This window comes from Antechinus flavipes, chromosome 2 (assembly GCF_016432865.1).
Source record: "Antechinus flavipes isolate AdamAnt ecotype Samford, QLD, Australia chromosome 2, AdamAnt_v2, whole genome shotgun sequence".
Taxonomy (NCBI): Eukaryota; Metazoa; Chordata; class Mammalia; order Dasyuromorphia; family Dasyuridae; genus Antechinus; species Antechinus flavipes.
In genome coordinates, this window is record NC_067399.1 from 514,366,572 (window position 1) to 514,387,655 (window position 21,084).

The window sequence follows — 21,084 nt, forward strand, 5'->3', positions numbered from 1 at the left end:
AGGTTCAACGAACTGACTTGTCCAAGATCATAAGTAATAAGTGGCAGAGCTCAAAGGCAGAAGAAAAGCCAGTCAATAAATATTGATTAAGTATCCATTATTTACCAGGCATTGTGCTATAAGCACTGAGGGAACAAAAAGAGGCAAAGTCAATCTCTGCTCCCAAATAACCCTAGTCTAATGGGGGAAACAACAAGCAAACAAATACAAACAAACTACATACAGGACAAAAAAAAATTAGAGGAAGAAAAGTCCTAGAATGGAAGGATTGGTAATGGATCCTTGTAAAAGAAGATGGGACTGAAAGGAAGCTAGGGAAGCCAGTAGGGAGAGATAAGGAAGGAAGGCATTCTAGGTATGAGGGACAGAGAAAATGCTTAGAGCTGAGAGATGTGGTGTCTTATTTGTGGAACAACAAGGCTTGAAGAATAAGTGGCAGGGAGTAAGGTGGTATATGGCTGAAGTAGAGTGAAAGTAATAGGCACTGAGTAGTGGTATATATGGAAAAATTCCATGTAAATTATTTATAGCAACATTTTTGTAGTAGCAACCCCCCCCCCCCCCGAAACAGTTTTAATGAGGTGGGATGGTATAGTACAAAAAGCACTGGCTTTGAAGTCAGATGATCTGGCTTCAAATAGTGGTTGTTTAATAAATATTTATTGATTGGCTTTCCGTCTTTCTTTGATCTTGCCACTTATTACTTCTGTCATATTGAGCAAGTCATTTATCTTCTCTGGATCTCAGTAACCTCTTCTATGCAGTGGATGCCTGCAAACTGGAGAATAGCTGAAAAACCTGTTCTATAGGAAAAAAATTATTGTGTCATAAGAAATGAATAAAAAATGAACGGGAAAATATGCATGAAATGATATAGAGTAAAGCAGAACCAAGAAAAATATACATAATGATGTATAATGTAAAGAAAAATGGCAATAAAAACTTATTAGAAATCATATCAATGCCATAATCAGTGTTGACTTCAGAATCCAGTGAGCAAATATACTTCCCTGCCTTTATAGAAGGGAGACAATAGGTGCACAATGAGGTATATGCTATCATCATCAATGTCAATATAGTTTACTTAATTGTAATTTTTTGTCTATGAGAGAGGATGCTAGGATGAAGGGGTGGTAGTTTCCTTGGGAAATGGCAGAAATGCATTAAAATAAGAAATAATAAAGTATTTAAAGAACATAACAGGTAAGTGGCCATCTATATCATCTCCCTGATCTTACTATAATTGTCTAACTGATTACTCATGGAACTAAAAAAAGATCATCTGCGCATATAGTGTACTACTGTATATCTACAGGACTCTCAATAAATACTATTGAATATTAATAATCATCATTTACTGTTCACCCCTCTCTTCTGCTTAGTGGGTTGGTCAAGGGAGATCTTAATCAAAGGGATATACATATTCAGATTTCCATTTCACTGTCCCTTAAAGCTGAATATTACCATCTTAGGGAGCTAGTAGTGCTAAGGAAGGAAAATGGGGAGCTGAAGAAATTCCTGGCCATCCTGAAGGTGAGTGAAACCCACCAACTTTCCTTTCAGCTTTTCTTGCCCCATGGTTGGATTCTTTACATAGTTATAGGATTTCAATTAAGCAACCTAAAAGAGAGGTCAAGACCTTTCTTTTCTCTCATCTGCTTCCTTAGAGTTTCCTTTTCTTATTGAGTGTATCCTTATAGTTTACCTTATAATTTTTTTTCTCCCTGGGAATAAAATAATTTTTAGCATTGAAAGGAAGAATCCCTTCCAACTTCTTAATTTTGCAGATGAAGCAACCCAGATTAGCAAAGACTTTCTCAAAATCATACAATTTATTAGTAATCTGAAACTGGATCTAAGGCCTCCTAACTCCCAAGCTAGTACCCCATTCATGTCAACTATGTCTAAATGGAACCTTTACCCATTTTTTTAACCTTTGTTAGTTTTCCGCAGTTGGGAGGAAATTTTTGTTGGGAGGAAATATCTTTCTTTTTTGATGAGGCTTATAGATCAGTGGAAAGAGGAAGGGAGAAGGAGGGAAAGATCATGGCAGTCAAGTACCTAAACAGAGAAGGGGTACTGACAAAGTCCCAAGGAAACTAGAAGTGGATGGGGAATTAAAATAAATTCTGATGTCTAAATTCCTGGGAGGGGTGGAAAGGAAGGTACTTTTCTTGATAATTCTGGCAAATCAATGAGAAATCATTGGCCCTTGACTTGGTGCTCTTACCAGGTAAGGCTTTAAGATCTTCGGGTAGATTTGGAGTTATACAAGTAAAATAGTTAAAATATCCCATGTCCCACAGCTAGACATACAAAAAAGAAAGAAAGAAAGAAAGAAAAAAGAAAAGAAGAGAAAGAAAGAAGAGAAAAAGAAAAAGGCTTCCTATACACCAAAATAGTTAAAGCAGAACTTTGTATGATAATAATGAACTGGATGTAGATACCCATTGATTGGTGAATGGCTGAACAGATTATAGTACATGTATGCAATGAAATATCACTGTGCTATAAGAAACCATGACTCTGAGAAATACAGAGAAGAATAGAGAGAATTACATGAACTGACATGAAGTAAAGCAGAATCAGGAAGATAATATACATGTCTGTAGCAATATAGGTAGATAGATAAATAGACCACAAAACAGTAAAAAATGAATGTTGTAATATTATAAAGGAAAAGTAACACTTCAATCTGCTTCTTTACACTGGTTGTTGGGGGAGAAGGAGAGGGAACTATAGTCCTCAGGTGTGGAACATTGCATATAGCATTAGTATTTTTAAAAAATGTGTTAATTGACTTCTTTTCTTCCCCTTTAAATTTATTTTTATAGGCATTTATTTCATTCTTCTGCTATCCATCCACCTACTGAATAATTTCTTTTTTCTTCTTTTTTTTAGATTACTTTTTTTAAAAATGGATATAGCCTTTATTATAGAATTTTTTTTCTCTTTTCCTTTTTTTTTTTTTTTTAAACTTCTTTGTTTAAAGGGAAGGGAGGAGGAAAATAATGTAGGAGAAAATCCAGGTGATATATATACACACACACATATATATGTACATTTATATATACACATATATACATACATATGTGTATGTATATGTACATATATATCCACAAATATTTAAGAAATTTTCTGGTAGATCCGAATCCACTGGATGAAGAGTCATGATCTAAATAAAACCTTCCTCATCTCTAAATTCTTCCTTTCAGGAATCTCCTAGCCGATGCCAAGGAAACAGGTCAGTTCCACAAAGACATATACTTGCTTTCCTTTGAAATTTATATTCTTTATTGCTTCCTAATGACTCATGCACATGTTAAGAAAAGCAAATAATGGGAAGATGATGATTTCCTGTTTTAATCCTCTGGGAGGGAATGTTTGGATACAAATGTAGTGGTGAAAAGTAAGAAACCTGGGATGAAACATCTAAGAAATCTGTGATGTGTTTGCATTTTCTTCCATATAAATAGCAGGGAAATTGTTATATCTTACCTAGGTAGTTGAAGAGAGAGGGGATCTCACTTGGAGAAAAGAAATTTGTCTTGCATCTTTTGACACTTAGGCAATTACATGAGAATATCTCTTAACTACTGAACAGTTTGTAGCCAGGAAAGCCCCTGTTCTTTATCTGCTCTATTTTATGTAGTCCTCTGGATCATTTATTTTTATTGTGTGGAGAAACAGCAATTCCTTGCTCTCTATCTCTCTCTCCTATTTTTTTTTCCCTGCAGGTCTACCATACCCCGGCCAGTAGGCATCACTTCCCCGTCACAATCAGGTAGATAGCAGATTGTTACTTCCCCAGACAGGTGAGGTAAATAAACCTATTTTCCAAGTCCATTTTCAAGTTGAATAGCATTCTAAGTACAGTTAGATTTCTCCAAGAGAAAGGCAGATTCATCTAAAAAGCCACACTTAGGATTCATACATTTGATATGTAAGTGAAAAAGAAAAGGATATTGAGAGATATATCTCACATAGGCACACAGCTAGGACTATTTCATATAAAGTCCACAAACCAGACAAGAAAGCAAAGGACAGGAGCATACATGATTGCAACCTCTCCATAGTTGCTTTTCTTTCAGTTACTTCACGACCCAGTTCCCAGCACAGTGACCAGGTGGTCAGGTAAGCTGAGGGCAACTAGGCTCAGCTTAATATTATTAAAGGATGAGAGGGGGAGTAAAAGGATCCAAAAGAATGGGTTTAAATTAAAAAGATAAGGGTGTGTGTGTGTGTGTGTGTGTGTGTGTGTGTGATATGCTACGTCCCAGCTACAGAAAAGGTTAATATTACTTCCTTTATCCTTTTTCAGTCGATCTTCTTCCTTGGAATCCATTCCATACAGAGTGTCTCACTTTGGTTGCTTTGGTCAAGTAAGTGATCTTCATTTTCTCTCCCTGAATAGTGGTGTAATGCCAGAGAAACAGAGGCAAGATAGAGATTAGAGAGTATTTAATAATTTATTTAAAAGGGAGAGATTTATTGGGACCAAATGGATCCATGATTTGGTCCCAGGGCTGAATGAGACTATCACCTCCATGAATCCAGCCAACAATGTGAGTTCTCAAAGACATAGATACACGTGGCTCAGAAGCAAGGGACAGAGGGAGGCAGGGGCGGAGTCGGGTTGCTGAGAGCTGGAGTGGGATTCTGACAGGGTGGGGTGAGCCTCCGGAGATGGACATTCTACATAATGGGAGGAGGCACTTCAGAGATGCGGAGAGGCATCTTAATAAGACTTCTGATATTCTGATAGCTTGGGATGGGGAGAGGCATTCTGATATTCTAAAACATAAGATCTTTTATCCTTATCAAATATTCTGAGTAAGAGGGAGGGGTGGTTTTGCAGGATTGAGCAGAATTATAAATTGAGACAGAACAATTAAGGAAATAGAGGCAGGACAATTTAGGGAAACTGAGTTAGGATAATTAGGGAAACTGAGTTAGGACAATAAAAGAGAATTGTGGCACAACAGAGATTCTACCACCGAAGGAAAAACAGAAAATTGAGAACATCTTAAATAGTACAGCCTCATTTAACTTTAGGTATACATTCTTGGCATCATATCCTTAATCCAGTTTTCCTTTGATAATGAAGATCTAATGACAGAGAGTGATTGAAGCAGAGGGCTTGAGGTGCATTGAATAGTAGGCAGAGTTCTAGATATGAAGTAAGAAGAGTTCTGGCTCTGCTACTACCCATGTAACTATGGGCAAGTGACTTCCCCTTTTTGGGTCCTTCGAGATAGAGATAATCCTCTTCCCCCCAAAGAGAAGCAGCTTATTAAATAAAAATGGGAGATAATGAGAACTCAAGAACCGGTACAGTGTTTTCTCTGCTGATATTTGTGATTTTTCTAGCAGGGGAACAGAGGCCTGCAGGGAAGAATTACTCCCAGGGAATCTTATACTGGTGAGAATAAATGCATTGTACAGAATTATGTATACCCTCCCCAACCTCTTACAGAAGACCATCTTTTTTCAGTTTTCCAGGAGTAAATGCTAAATTTCCTTTTTTTTTTTTTTAAACTTTTTATTGATAGAACCCATGCCAGGGTAATTTTTTTTTACAGCATTATCCCTTGCATTCATTTCTGTTCCGATTTTCCCCCTCCCTCCCTCCACCCCCTCCCCTAGATGACAAGCAGTCCTTTACATGTTGAATAGGTTACAGTATATCCTAGATACAATATATGTGTGCAGAACTGAACAGTTTTCTTGTTGCACAGGAAGAATTGAATTCAGAAGGTATAAATAGCCCAGGAAGAAAAACAAAAATGCAAGCAGTTTATATTCATTTCCCAGTGTTCTTTCTTTGGGTGTAGCTGCTTCTGTCCATCTTTGATCAATTAAGGCTCTTCTTTATTGAAGAGATCCACTTCCATCAGAATATATCCTCAAACAGTATTGTTGTTGAGATATATAATGATGTCCTGGTTCTGCTCATTTTACTTAGCATCAGTTCATGTAAGTCTCGCCAGTCCTCTCTATATTCATCCTGCTGATCATTCCTTACAGAACAATAATATTCCATAACGTTCATATACCACAATTTACTCAACCATTTTCCAATTGATGGACATCCTTTCATTTTCCAGTTTCTAGCCACTACAAACAGGGCTGCCACAAACATTTTGGCACATACAGGTCTCTTTCCCTTCTTTAGTATCTCTTTGGGGTATAAGCCCAGTAGAAACACTGCTGGATCAAAGGGTATGCACAGTTTGATAACTTTTTGAGCATAGTTCCAAATTACTCTCCAGAATGGCTGGATGTATTCACAATTCCACCAACAATGTATCAGTGTCCCTGTTTTCCCACATCCTCTCCAACATTCCACATTATCTTTCCCTGTCATTCTAGCCAATCTGACAGGTGTGTACTGGTATCTCAGAGTTGTCTTAATTTGCATTTCTCTGATTAATAATGATTTGGAGCATATTTTCATATGTCTATAAATAGTTTCAATTTCTTCGTCTGAGAATTGTCTGTTCATATCCTTTGACCATTTATCAATTGGAGAATGGTTTGATTTCTTATAAATTAGAGTCAATTCTCTATATATTTTGGAAATGAGGCCTTTATCAGAACCTTTGATTGTAAAAATGTTTTCCCAGTTTATTGTTTCCCTTCTCATCTTGTCTGCATTTGTTTTGTTTGTACAAAAACTTTTCAATTTGATATAATCAAAATTTTCTATTTTGTGGTCAATAGTGATCTCTAATTCTTCTTTGGTCATAAATTCCTCCCTCTTCCACAGGTCTGCGAGGTAAACTATCCTATGCTCTTCCAATTTATTTATAATCTCATTCTTTATGCCTAGGTCATGAACCCATTTTGAGCTTATCTTGGTGTACGGTGTTAAGTATGAGTCAATGCCTAGTTTCTGCCATACTAATTTCCAATTTTCCCAGCAATTTTTGTCAAATAATGCATTCTTATCCCAGCAACTGGTGTAATACCAAATTTCCAAAGAAAGAATATTTGTGTTTTTAGACAAAAAAAGGGAAAGTGGCTGGACAATATCAATCTAAATCATAATGAAATTTGCTGAACACCTATTTTATTTATGACCTTAGGTAACCATGCTTCAAAGAGCAGCCAGGAGATGGCAGTAAAAGATAGAGGATGAGGGGCTTATAGTCATTCTATTGTTAACCAGATAACAGAGAGTCAGGCTTCACAGCCTATCTGAAACACAACTTTAGCAGGGGAATAATAGTCATCAGATCTACTTTTCATCACCACTAGGCCAGAATAGGATTAAAACACTGTCAGTCTATTTTCCACGGCATTAGCCAGTCCTCAAAAAACACCTATCAGTGAGATTTGCCCTTCTTTCTTTAGAGGCAAATTTACAACTCTCCCAACCTTTTCCTGAGGATCTGTTTCTGAAATTCAGGAAAGACTGTTTTCCCTTCTCCATTTATTCTTTTGCTGTCTCCAAGAAATATAGCTATTTATTGCTAGTAATAATTATTTTTATATAAAACTGTGAATTTCTTATATACACTGTTGGTTTTCCTTCTCCCAACAACCAGTATAGGTTGTTGTTGTTTTTAAATATAATTAAAATTTAACTTGATAATTTCAATTATTATTCTCCCTTTCTGTACTCCCTTCTAAACTTCCTTCTGGGTTTTGCAAGGATCAGTGTTGAAAAATTACCCATGCATATGTTTTGTAAATAAACATAAATAAATAAATAAAAAATTAGAAAAACCCCAAGAACTTCCTTTTGCCTTCCTATTTATTTTTAAAATTTTATTCAATTCATTCACTTATTTAATTTTTAAATTAATTCATTTAATTTGTTGGCATTATTTTCTTTTTCTTCACTTTTTCAGTATAACTTTTACCAGCCTCCCTTACTTTTTCCTCTACTAAAAAAAAAAAAAAAAAAAAAGAAAAAATTAAATCCCTTTCTTCTTACAAATATATTTATACAAAATAAATCTATATTTTTGCTGTGTCTAAAAATAAATTTTTCATTATGTCAAAAAGTGAGAAGCATGATTCATTATCAATCTTCTAGAGATGTAATTGGTAGTGAATTATAGTTCTCAAGTCATTTTTATTTATTTATTCAGTCCTATAATGTTGTAGTCTTTGTGTGAATTATTCTTCTGGTCCTCCTCCATCAATTCATCTTATATCAGGTTATACAAATTCTCCTAGGTTTCTTTGAATCTGTTCCTTTACTTTTAGAGTCCAATATTCATATACCATGAATTGTTCAACCATTTATTCCTCAATTGATGGGTATCCACTTTGTTCCCTTTTCTTTGCTACAACAAAAAATGCTCCTATGAATATTTTTGAATTTGTGAGTCCTTTGCCTCTTTCTTTGAAGTCTTTGTAGTATAAGCCTATTTCTTGTATACTGAGTAAAAAAGGTGTGTCTAATTGAATGCATTTTGGAAAAAGTTCCAAATGGTTAGATCAAATTGTAGTCTCACCCAAAGTATATTGGTGTGCCTGTCCTCCTATCATCTTCTTCAATAATTGTCATTATACTTTGGGGTGGGCTGCACATCTTGGCTACTTTGATGGGTTTGAGGTAGAACCTTGGAGTTTGGGGTTTTTAAATCGTGTGTGTGTATGTGCATACATACATACATATATATATATTTAATCATCATATATCAGCCTTCTCTTCTTCTATATCATGACATATCCTCCTTCTTCCTTTCTTCCACTTGTCCTTAATTGAGAATGAAAGAAAAAATTCCTGTAACAAATGTGTCTGATCAAACAAGACATATTTCTATATTGGACATGTCCCCCAAAAATTCTCATTCTATATTCTGAGTCCATGACCTCTCTGTAAGGAGGTGGATAGAGTGTTTCATCATTTGTTTTCTGGAATTATGATTGGCTCATTATGCTTCTCAGAGTTCCTAATTCTTTCAAAGTAGGGTTTAAAAAATAAATCAACACTTCATTATTATCATTCCATAAAATGATTCTCTTGGATCTGTTCATTTTACTCTGCAATAATTCATAGTTTTCCCAGTTGTCTCTGAAAAAATATTCTTCATTATTTCTTGTATCATGATAGTATTCCATTAAAATTATTTACCAAAATTTGTTGAGTCATTCCCCAGTTTATGGACACTCCTCCTTCAGATTCCCATCTTTTGCAACCTTTTTCAAAAAGAGCAAGAAATTTTTTTATATCTCTTTAGAATTTATTTTGCTCAGGACTAATCTTCTTAATTTCTCCTCCTTCTAATTCCCTCTTCTCCTTTCTCCCCTTTCTCTCCTATTTTCTTTTTGATTGAAATTTATTTCTATACCTAACTGTGTGTGTGTGTGTGTGTGTGTGTGTGTGTGTGTGTGTGTGTGTGTGTGTATTCTTGCCTACTCTGCTATTCAGATGAGAAAGAAATTCAGATGTAAGGTACTCTTTCTCCTTCTCTCCCTCCCCCCCCCCCCCATTGTGCCTGCTCCCCTCTCCCCAGCATATTCCTCTTCTGCTCTCTTACATTCCATTCTTCTTTTAAGATCATCAAGGAATAACAGAATCATACTCCCAGGCCTTCTCTCTGATTAGTCTCTCTCTTTCACCCCTTGAGGATGTTAGGGTTCAGAGAAGATACATGTATCATTTTGTTAATTTAAATGTAAGCAGTTTATCCTTTTATGATTGTTCATTGGTGTTTACCTTTCCATTTTTCTTAACTCTTATATTTGAGCTTCAAAATTCTTATGAAACTTTGATCTTAACCTAACCTAACCATTGAAAATGCTTGGAAGTACTTTATTTCACTAATTATTTTTTCCTCTGTTTTTCTTATACTTAGTTTTTCTGGATAAGTTATTCTTGGTAATAAACCTATATATCCATTGTCTATAGCATATTTAGTCTGACCTGATCCTTTTGGCTCATTGGCACTTGAATTCTTTTTATTTTTCCTTCTGGCTGCTTGCAGGGTTTTTTTTTTCCCCTTTGATTTGTAAGCTCCAGAATTTGGCTATAATATTCCTAGGCATTTTCATTTCAAAGTTTCTTTTACCATTCTTTCTATTTTTGCTTTTTCCTCTGATTCTAAGATTTCTGCACAGTTTAAAAATTTCTTGAAATATAAAGTATATAGGCCCTTTTTTTGGTCATGGCTTTTAGGTAGTCTCATAATTCTGAATTTTTTTCCCTTAGTTTGTTTTTCAGATCAGTTGTTTTGTTATGAGATATTTTGCATTTTCTTTTATTTTAGGGGAGTCCAGTTTTAATCTTCTTAATTTTCTTTTTTAATTTAAATTTTAATGTACATTGTTTTATAAATCATGTTGGGAGAGAAAAAACAGAATAAAAGATAACAGTATGAAAGAGGGGAAAAAAACCCAGAAAAACGAAGTGAACACTGCATGTATTGATTTCTATTCAATCTCCATGGTTCTTTTTTTGGATGTTTTCTATCCAAAGTTTATTGGGATTGTCTTGGATCATTGAACTACTGAGAATAACCAGGTCTTTTATAGTTGATCAACACACATTCTTGTTGTTATTTCTTTTCTTTTTTTTTTTTTAAATGGTATAATTGGCTTCTATGTTGTCCACTCTAATTTTCAAAGAGTTTAATTTGAGCAAGGTTTTGTACTTCTTGTGACAGAATGCTAATTTAACTAATCATTTTTTTCTTCCATAACTCTTATTTCTTTTCCTATTTTTTCCCTAAAACACTGATTTCATTTATAAAAACATTTGATTTTTTAAAGTTCTTCCTTCAGTTTTTTCAGAAATTCTAGTTAAATTTGTGCCTAAAGTATATAATTCTCTAAGGCTTTGCTTATATATATTTTGCACTCATTCTTTTCTAGGTTTGTTTCTTGATTGTCCTTGTCACCATAATAGTTTTTTTCACATCCATTTGTTATATTATATATTTATAATATTTGTTACAGTATAGCTCATGTTATATTCCTTGGATTGGCTCCTTTCCCTATATATCATTCAGTTTTAGAATCCTGGTAAAAATTCTCTTGGGGCAGTTAGGTGGCCTAGTGGATAAAATACCAGGCCTGGGATTAGGAAGACCTGATTTCAAATCCTATATTAGACACTTAAACCCCAGGCAAGTCACTGACCTTGTTTGCCTCAGTTTCCTCATCTGTAAAATGAGTTGGAAAACTAGTATCTTTGCCAAGAAACCCCCAAAACTAGTGATGAAGAATCGGACATGATTGAAAACTAAACAACCAACCTGGTAAAATATCCCTATCTGGCTTCTAGTTATCTTTTTGTACAATTCTGGCCTGGATGAGGAACTTATTGCCACTTCCTTTTAGTTTTCTTTATCCTTGGGTCTTTCTAGGTTTTTTTTTTTTTTTTTTCAGATTTCTTTAGGGGATTATAAAAGTGGCATACTTCTCTATGACTTCTTCTATTGGATTCCTAATCAAAAGTCTTTTGTTAGTATAGTAGAATGATCTATTGTTTTATAACCATTTATCCTGTACGTATACTATCTCTATGTAATAGAGAAAATCAAGGCACAAAAAAATAAAACTATAGCTAGAATACTTAAATAAATACTGTTGGAGAAAAATAGCACTTATCAATGGCCCACCCCAACTGGTATATAAGTCAAAAGTTATTCTGAGTCTGTGGACAGAGCCTTTCATGCTCATCTTATGAACAAGATGGAGAGATGCAGTTTAGCATTTATGATAACTGAATTTGAAACTAGTTGACTGGCTATATCTAAAGTGTGGTCATTAACGGGATAAATGTGAACCTGGAGGAAGGCGACTAATAGAATATCTCAGGGATCTGTTTTCAGTCCTATATTGTTAACATTTTTATTAGTGACTCATAAAGAGACAGGTGAAATGCTTCTCAAATTTGGAGATAAGATAAAGAGATAGTGGGCTTGGGTCTAAAATCAGGATCCAAAAAGGTCCTCATAGGCTGCAGTGATTTAACAAATCATAAAAGATGTTTAGTAGGAATAATGTAAAGTTCTCTACTTGTGTCAACCTCCAATCTCTTCTTTCCTCTTTCTTTCTTTACAGATTACCTAACTTTCAGTTCATCCGCTGCATTCCTCAAAATTTCTTGGCATCATTATCATTCTTCTCCTTCTTCCTGCTATCACACAAAAAGAGATATCCCTCCCTTCTTCAGTCTCTCTCTTTCTTTCTCTCTCCCTCCCTCCCTTCCTCTCTTACCCCCCCCCCCCTTCTGCCTAAAAAAATGCTCTGGTTTTCCCAAACCTACAAAACCCTTCCATTGATCTTTCTAACTGGACAACAACAACAAAACCAAAATGACTATCCTTATGTCTCTACACTTTTACTGCCTAATTTCCTTTAAAAAGCTGTCTATGCTTGGGCCTTCCTTTCCTCACTTCCCATTGTCTTCTCTACTCTTTGCTCTTAACTACTCTATTGAACTATTTTCTCAAAGGTCACCAAAGATCAAATTCAGTTGTATTTTTGTCTTCCTCATTCTCTTTAACTTTTCTGCTGCTTTATAAAATTGCTCCCTGCATACTGACTATTTTCTTCAGTTGAGAAATAATACTCTTATTTCTCCTACTTCTTTCTATTTATCCTCGTCTCTTGGTGTGGACATTGCCCATTGTCCACTTTTTTCTCTCCCTTTTCACTTATTCACTTCCAAAGCTTCAACTATTACATTACTGAAGCTTTCAAAATTTAATAAAATTCAAAAAGTTAATTAAATAAAAATTTAATTTCAAAATTTAACTTCGAAATCTGTGCCTCTGGCTGTTATATTCTCATCTGTTATATTCTGTTTGTTTAGTTGTTTTTAGTTGTGTCCAAATCTTTGTGATCACATTTGAGGTTTTCTTGGCAAAGATACTGATGGTTTACTATTTCCTACTTTGAGGAAACTGAGGCAAACAGAGTAAAGTGACTTGCCCAGCATCACACAGCTAGTAAGTGTCTGAGGTCATATTTAAACTCAAGTCTTCCTAGCTCCAGGGGTGACACTCTATCTTCTGTCCTACCTAGCTTCCCCCAGATCTGCTAATTTCACACACACCAATCTTTAAAACCTTAGGATTGTCAAAGGATTAAAAGGATTTTTATCATATAGATTTATTTACCGAATTCTGTCAGTTGTATTCTGGCAACATCTCTCATTCTACATTTCCTCTATCACTAACATAACATAATTTCATTTGAACTCATAGCCTCCTTGCATCTCTTTACTGCCACTCCTCCCACATTTCAGTATATCCTTAATTTTTCTCATCTAGTCTTGGGATTTCATTGGTTTAAGAAACTCCCAATGAGGAATGTGGATCTTCACCTGTTCTGCAACTTATTGTCTAAGGGAGTTGCTTGTGGCACTGAAAAGTTAAATTATTTGCCTAGAGCAACCTGGCAGACATGTTAGAGGATGTGAATCTGGGTCTTCCTGACTTAGAAGTGGGCTAAAAGTGGGCTAAATCACAACATTATGCTGTCCTTCATACTTTGGCCAAAGTAACTTTTCTTATGTATAAGTTTGAACATGTCACTTCCAGGCTCAAAAATCCTCAGAGGTGCTTCCTCTTGTCTCTTGAGTAAAGTTACAAACCTTCTGCCTCACACTTAGGGTGGCCTATTTATAGTTCCTGTCTCCTGTCTCCATGCCTTTGTATTTACTATGCCTTGTTCCTAGAATATTCTGCCCCCCCCCCTCCCCCCCAACCTCTGCCTTTCAGTTTCCTTGGCTTCTTTCAAGATTCAGCCTAAATCCCTCCTTTTGCAGAAGGATTTTCCTGGTCTCCTCAGTTGCTTTTCAGATCACCTTCAAATATTCCTTATTTATTTTAAAATTAAATACAAAAAGAAAAAAAAATTGCCATGTGCCATGCAAAGAGGATTCAAAATATAAAGCAATAAGTTTCCATTTAAAAAAAGCCTATATAATACCAACATTGTGTTTAGAACTTTCTTATAGATTTTCATTTGTTCTCTACTGTGCCCTTTTTTACTTTATTTTTTCCTTCCTTCCTCCTCCCTCAGAAGGCTACAATTAAGTGTAGATACATACACACAAATATAAAAATATCTATAATCACATCTATACTCATACTTATATAATATACATACACATATACAATTCTACACATGTATGTAAGACCATACTTTGCTTATTTCCACTTGCCCTCTCTTTCAAGATGGATAACATCTTCTCTTCTAAATCCAAGTATTTCCATATTTTTCTAAATCCACCAGTTTATCATTTCCTACACTACAGCGATATTTCAACCTTATATTATCTAGTTATTTTAAATAGTCCAAAACAATATTGATTACAGCTGACATAATGTAGTTTCCCTATTTTTCTCTTTTGATTATATCTATTTTAGATTTAACTTTGAGATCATGATTACTACCCCTGATTTTTTTACATAATAAATTCTACTCCTGATCTTAATTTTATTGTTGAGTTTAAATTTTTATTCTTCTGTTTCCATTTTATGAGTGAATTCATCCAATTAACATTCAAAACTGTTAAGGACCATGCCTAATTGAAGGGGCAGGTCAATTCTCCGAGAGACTCCACAGCTGTGGATCACAACACTTGAAGGAGTTGTAAAGCAGCCTTCGCAGATGTTCCTTGTGGACTGGGTGGGAATGAAATAAATTGGAGGTAAAGGGAAAAGGAGAGAGATCAGAGAACAGCAACTGCCTCTCAGTCTCCTTGTATCATCATCATCCTTTTATATGAAAAGATCCATTCTACAGGTCTGAGTTAGACCTCCAGCAGCCAGTGGCAGGTGGTTTCCATATCATAACACTAAACTATAATTACTTATTTTCCTTCTCCCTATTTTCCTCACTTTCTTAATCTATTCCTATCCTTTCTCATTTCCCTGCTTTGCTTGTACCTTTCACTCTATTTCTGTCCCTCCTTACTCTTCTACTTCTACCTACTGCCTTGTCTTCCTATTACTTAACCTCTCTTCCAAGAATCCCTCCTTCAATCCTCTCCCCACTATCCCCTTGCCCTTTTGTTTCTATCTGAATTTAGATGACTTTTATACCTTTCAAATATATATTCTAGATGTAAATCAACACATGCTATGTTCACTTCTTTTTTCTGTTTTTTCCTCTCCTGTGATTTTTCCCTTTCATTTTAATTTTTCTCTCCCAAAATGATTCATAAAGAAATGTGTATTAAAAATAAAATTACACACACACACACACACACACACACACACACACACACACACACACACACACACACACACACACACACACACACACACACACAACTTCCCTCTTTAATCCATTCCCAATGAGAGTAGGGTTCCAGAACTACTAACCCTCCTCCGGGCATCTAATTACTCTGTATCAATTCTTCCTCTCACACCTCTTTTGTATGATATAATTATTCTTTTTGCTTTTCCCTATGTGGTTTTGCTTTTTAGAATCACATCATACTCAGCATTAACCCCATCTTTCTTTCAAACTACCCAATTACTAATGATAATCTTAGATACTTGATTTATATTTCTATGTAAAAAAGAAACCAATTTGTCCTTATTGAGTCCCTTTGATATTTACCTTATGTTTCTCTTGGATCTTGTTATGTCAAATTTTCTAATAAGTTCAGGTCTTTTTGCAACAAAATTCTGAAAGTGTGATAATTCATTGGACATCTTTTTTTGTTGTTCAGGATCATGCTTAACTTTGATAGAAATAATATTTTTATCCACAACCCCATTTTTTTGCTCTTTAATATATTGTGTTCTAAGATCTGTGATCTTTTAATGTAGCCACTACTAGGTCGTCTCTAATTCTAATTGTGGCTTCACTGTACTTGAATTATTTTGGTTTTTGTTTTTTCTTGTAGCTTGTAACATTCTCTCCTTAACTTGAGGTTTTAGCATTTGGCTATAATATTCTTACAGGTTTTCCTCCTTGATTTCTTTCAGGTGGTAATTGGTGGATTTTTTTTTCTCATTTTTACTTTCCCCTCTTGTTTTTAATACTTTAGGACAATTTTCTTTAATTATTTCTTGTATTGTATCAAGATTTTTTTTTAAATCATAGCTTTCAGGTAGTCCAATTATTCATATGTTTGCTCTTCTCAATTTATTCTCTAGATTAGTTGTTTTTCTTATGGGATGTTCATGTTCTATCCTATTTTTTTCCTTCTTTATATTTTCTTTTATTATTTCTTGATCTCATAAGTTTGTAGGCTTCCCTTTGTCCAACTCTAATTTTTTTCTTTAAAAAAAAAAAAAGTTTTGTTGGTTGTTTTTTCCCCCTAAGGCAATTGGGGACACACAACTAGGAAGTGTTAAGTATCTAAGGTCAAATTTGAACTTGGGGCCTCCTGATTTCAGGGCTAGTGCTCTATCTACTGCACCATCTAGTCACCCCAAGCATTTTATTTTCAAAACATATGCATAGATAGTTTTCAGTATTCACTCTTTTAAAACCTTGTGTTCCAAATTTTTTTCTTCTTCTCTTTTCCTTACCCCCCATTCCTAGCCAACAAGTGTGTGTTAAACATGTGCAGTTCTTCTATACATGTTTCCACAATTATCTTGCTGCACAAGAAAAATCAGATCAAAAAGAAAAAATAAGAAAGAAAACAAAATGCAAGCAAACAACAACAAAAGAGGTGAAAATACTATGTTGTGATACACACTCAGTCCCCACAGTCTTCTCTCTCGGTGCAAATAGCTTTCTCCACCACAAGTCCATTGAACTGGCCTGAATCACCTTGCTCTAACTCTTTTAATTTTTTTTTTTCTTTTAAGGTTTTCTTTAAGTTTTTTATTTTCAAAATATATGTAAGGGTAATTTTCAACGTTCACCATTGCAAAACCTTGTGTTCAAAATTTTTCCCTCCATTCCCTCTCCCCTCTTTCCTTTCCAAGATGGCAAGAAATCCAATATATATTAAACATGTGCCATTCTTCTATACGTATTTCCACAAATATTATGTCTAACTCTAATTTTCAAGGAGTCATTTTCTTCTTTAACATTCTAGATATCCTTGGGGCAGCAAGGTGGTACAATGGATAGAGCACCAGCCCTGAAGTTAAGAGGACCTGAGTTCAAATCCACCCTCAGACATCATACTACTTAGCTCCCTGAACCCTGGGCAAGTCACTTAACCCCAATTGCTTTAGCAAAAAAAAAAAAAAAAAAAAAAAAAAAAGATAATGGATCTCCTTTTCTACTCGGTTGACTTTCTTTTCATACTGGTCTTGTTTTTCTTGGATTGCTCTTCTTAAATTTTTTTTTCCCTCAGTCTCTCATATTTGACTTTTTTATTATTATTTAATTAAATACTTCTGAGTCCTATGAATTCTTTTTTGGGCAAGTGATCATTTGATGTTACTATTGGGGTAGGTGGGTTGTTTTTTTTTTTTTTTTACCCCGTTTTGTTTCAATACCCTCTTCTGAAGATGAACTCCGGTCTTCTCTATCTTATAATAATTGCCTATAGTTGGGTTCTTTTTTCTTTGCCCGCTCTTTCTTTTTTTCAGTTTATAGCAGCTTGTTATTATAATTACCTCTAGTTTTGAGGTATGAGGGATGGTGCCTCTGGCCTCAGATCCTTCTTACTATTATTTTTTTCCCCTGTAGTTTCTTTATTCTTTTTAAAAAATAATAGCCTTTTATTTTCAAAATATGCAAAGATAGTTTTTAATATTCACCCTTAGAAAACCTCATGTTCCAATTTTTTCCTTCTTTTCTCCTCCCCCCTTCCCTAAACAGCAAACTGTAGTGTTTTCTTCTTTATAATATAATGGTTTTCTCTGGGAGCAGTTTCTTGGGGAGGTTTCTGGAGGCAGCCTTAGTTGCAGTTGAAAGCAATAATCACTTCAAAATGCAGCCAGCTGATTAAAATGCAAACGTTTATTTTCTCCTTCCAAAACAGCCCGGTTAGTTTTTCTTAGAGGCCTATCTTTCTGCTTGGTTCCAAGAGCTCCCTCCCAATGTCTCCAAATCCAAAGGTTTGTCCTCCAGCCAGCATAAAAGTGGAAAATGGAATGAATCTCTTGTCTCCTTGCCTGGGGCTGGGCAGCTTTCTGGAGAGCCTTTCAGACCAGCCTTAGTCTCAGTGGGGGAAGTGCAGGAGCCCAGCCACCAGTGGTATGAGATGAAGTGAATGAATCTGACTCCACCTCCGAGAGTGGGCTTGTGGGCTTCCTCCCAGAGTCCTCCTGTGTCTGTCCCAGAGTGCTCTCTTGTAGTTCTTTGCAAGGAACTGGAAATTGAGTGGATGCCATGAACTGGGGAATAGCTGAATAAGTTATGGCATATAAATGTCATGCAATATTATTGTTTTATAAGAAATGATCAGCAGGATGATTTCAGAGAGGCCTGGAGAGACTTACGTGAGCTTCTTGCTTATATGAGCTCTCTAAAGATGTGAACACAAACATTGTTTTTATCGGTTTCACTTAGTTAGTACCTTGTTTCTTCTGGCCCATAACATCTCCTTTTAAGATCAGATCAATCATACTGAACCATGCTAAATTAGATAATTATTGTCTCTATCAACTCTAATGACTTAACACTTTGTAAGGATTCCAACAGCAAACAATTCAATATATGTTAAACATGTGCAGTTCTTCTGCACAGAAGAAAAATCAGATCAAAAAGGGGAAAAAATGAGAAAAAACAAGCAAGCAAACAACAACAAAAAAGGTGAAAATCCTATGTTGTGATCCACATTCAGTACCCATAGTCCTCTCTTTGGGTGCAAATGGCTCACTTCATCCCATGTTTACTGGAATTGGCCTGAATCACCTCATTGCTGAGAAGAGCCATGTCCATCAGAGTTGATCATTGCATAATCTTGTTATGCTTGCTGTGTACAATGTTCTCCTGGTTCTACTCACTCAGCATCTGTTCATGTTAAGTCTCTCCAGGCCTCTCTGAAATCATAATATGGCCTAAGCCATAGTTTGTATGAAAAGATCTGGGAGTCAGAATCTAATGTAACCTAAGACTACATTAATAAAGACATAATATCCTAAGAAAAGAAAGATGATATTCCTGCTATAGTCTAACTTAGTAAGATGAAATCTAGAATTTTGTGTTCATTTCTGGGTACCACATTTAGGAAAGTATAGAAAAGACACTAAGAAATTTTAAAGTGTTTAGAGTAGAGCAGTCAACATGAAAAGGAGTTTGGAGGTCATTTCAAATGAGGACTATTTAAATGAACTACAGTGTTTAGATGAAGAGATTTAGTGGGGACACAATAGTTGTCTTCAAGAACATGAAGAGCTATTCTTATGGAAGACAATGTTGTTCCATTTGACCTCAAAGAATAGTTAGAAACAGGGTAGAAGTTGCTGAAAAGTATATTTAGGCTGTGTAAGGAGAAACTTCCAAACAACTTGAGCTTTCCAAAAATCAGTAAAGACTGCCCCAGATGAAGTGGGTCCCCATTATTTGAAATTTTAAAAAATAAGTTTAATTTTATTTTTAAAATATGTTTATGTTTATACACACACACACACACACACACACACACACACACATATATGTACTTCTGCCTTCAACCAGCTCCTTCTCCCCATTTAGCAAATTAAAAACAAAAACCTGAAATAAAAATCTTCAATACATAGTCACATAATTCAACAAAACAAATTCCATTTTTTTGGAATCAACCATGTATATATGTCCCTTTCGACATCTCTCTGACAGGGTATGCTTTATTTTAGTCTTTTCTACTTCTGATTTATTGTTCTATTGATCAAAGTGCTAAAATCTTTCAAAGTAATTTTTCTCTATAATGTTATCATTGTATACATTGCTCTACTAGTTCTATTCACTTTGTATCAGTTCATAAAGGCCTTACCAATATCCTCTGAAACTGTCCATCCTTTTTTGTGGCAAAATAATTTGTTATAAATATAATTTCCATCATATTCATGTTACATTTCTTTAGCCATTTCACAATAGTACAGTCCCTTAGTTTTCTTTTTTTTTTTTTTTTGGCTACCATGAAAAGAACTGTCAAATACTCTTGTGCATATATAATCTTTCTCTTTTTAAAATTTCCATTTCATTAAATTCAGTATAATAATATAGGTGGTGTTGGTGGGAACAGAGGTCTCACATTCAGCTGCTCAAGTAAATAGAATTATATTTCCAAATGAGTGATTTAAAATTTCAATTCCTATTACTAGCACTTTCCCCACCTAAAAATATACTTGTTGGCATTCTAATGGAAAAAATTTTAAATGGAAAATAATCTTTTTGGAAATAACTTATTTTAACTAACCTTAGGAGCTAAAAAGGAAAAGGAAATACTATTTTTTATAGGTCATAATGGTTAAACAGTGAATCCAAATATGTAAGTATCACATATTAGCTGTGTGACTATCAACTGGTCATAACCTCAGTTTTCTCAACTGTAAAATGGGGATAATAATAGCATCTACCTCACTTGTTTGTGAGAATAAATTGAAATAATATTTCTTTTTAAGTTTTTCAAAATGCTATCTCTGTAACGTTTCTTTTTTAATTTTATATTATAATAACATATCAAATAATTATAACCATTTAATGTATTCTGTTTCTTCTGTAGCATTTTCATGGGACACAACTTGCCAGGGATCACACTAAGACAATATTAACATACCCTGATATATGGAATAGATGTTTTGACTTCCAGTAGATGGAGTGATCACAAGGGGGTGAGGTATTATTGCCTTATGCCCTTAACTTGCTTTTTTTTCAATGGCCGCCCTCAATTCTGTCCCTTTTCCCCCACGCATTATCAGTGTATCTGAATCTTTCCAGTTCACTGATTGCCTTAATTCCTCTTTTTTATGCTTTTCAGACACTTCTTCACCAGCTTCTACTAATAGCCTATCTTATTGGTGAGTTGTAATATGTCCCTTTCACCTTGCAACCTGATAGCTGCCTTAATTACACATTATACCCTGCTGGCCATCCATCCATCATACAATAGACAACGTTCTGGATTTAGGGTCAGACATCTTTATCCTGGCTCTGCCATTAGGTGGCCATGAGCAAATCATTTAATATCTCTGAGTTTTTGCATCCTTCGCTATAAAATGAGAAGATTAGACTAGATGATCTTTAAAGTCCTCTGAAGTTCCAAGT

General features: G+C 34.9%; 1 protein-coding gene across 2 annotated transcripts in view; it reads left to right on the forward strand.

Moving 5' to 3' along the window:
* Window positions 1-21,084, forward strand: part of RNF212B (ring finger protein 212B) — a 68,308-nt gene that overhangs the window by 43,146 nt on the left and 4,078 nt on the right. The window contains exons 5-11 of one of the 2 annotated variants that reach the window (XM_051980480.1): window positions 1,473-1,533; window positions 3,216-3,244; window positions 3,738-3,784; window positions 4,092-4,134; window positions 4,322-4,382; window positions 5,371-5,422; window positions 20,798-20,837. In XM_051980480.1, the coding sequence (XP_051836440.1) occupies window positions 1,473-1,533; window positions 3,216-3,244; window positions 3,738-3,784; window positions 4,092-4,134; window positions 4,322-4,382; window positions 5,371-5,422; window positions 20,798-20,837 (333 nt within the window). Of the gene's footprint in view, window positions 1-1,472; window positions 1,534-3,215; window positions 4,135-4,321; window positions 4,383-5,370; window positions 5,423-20,797; window positions 20,838-21,084 lie in introns of both variants that reach the window. The other variant, XR_007951002.1, reaches the window with a different exon arrangement.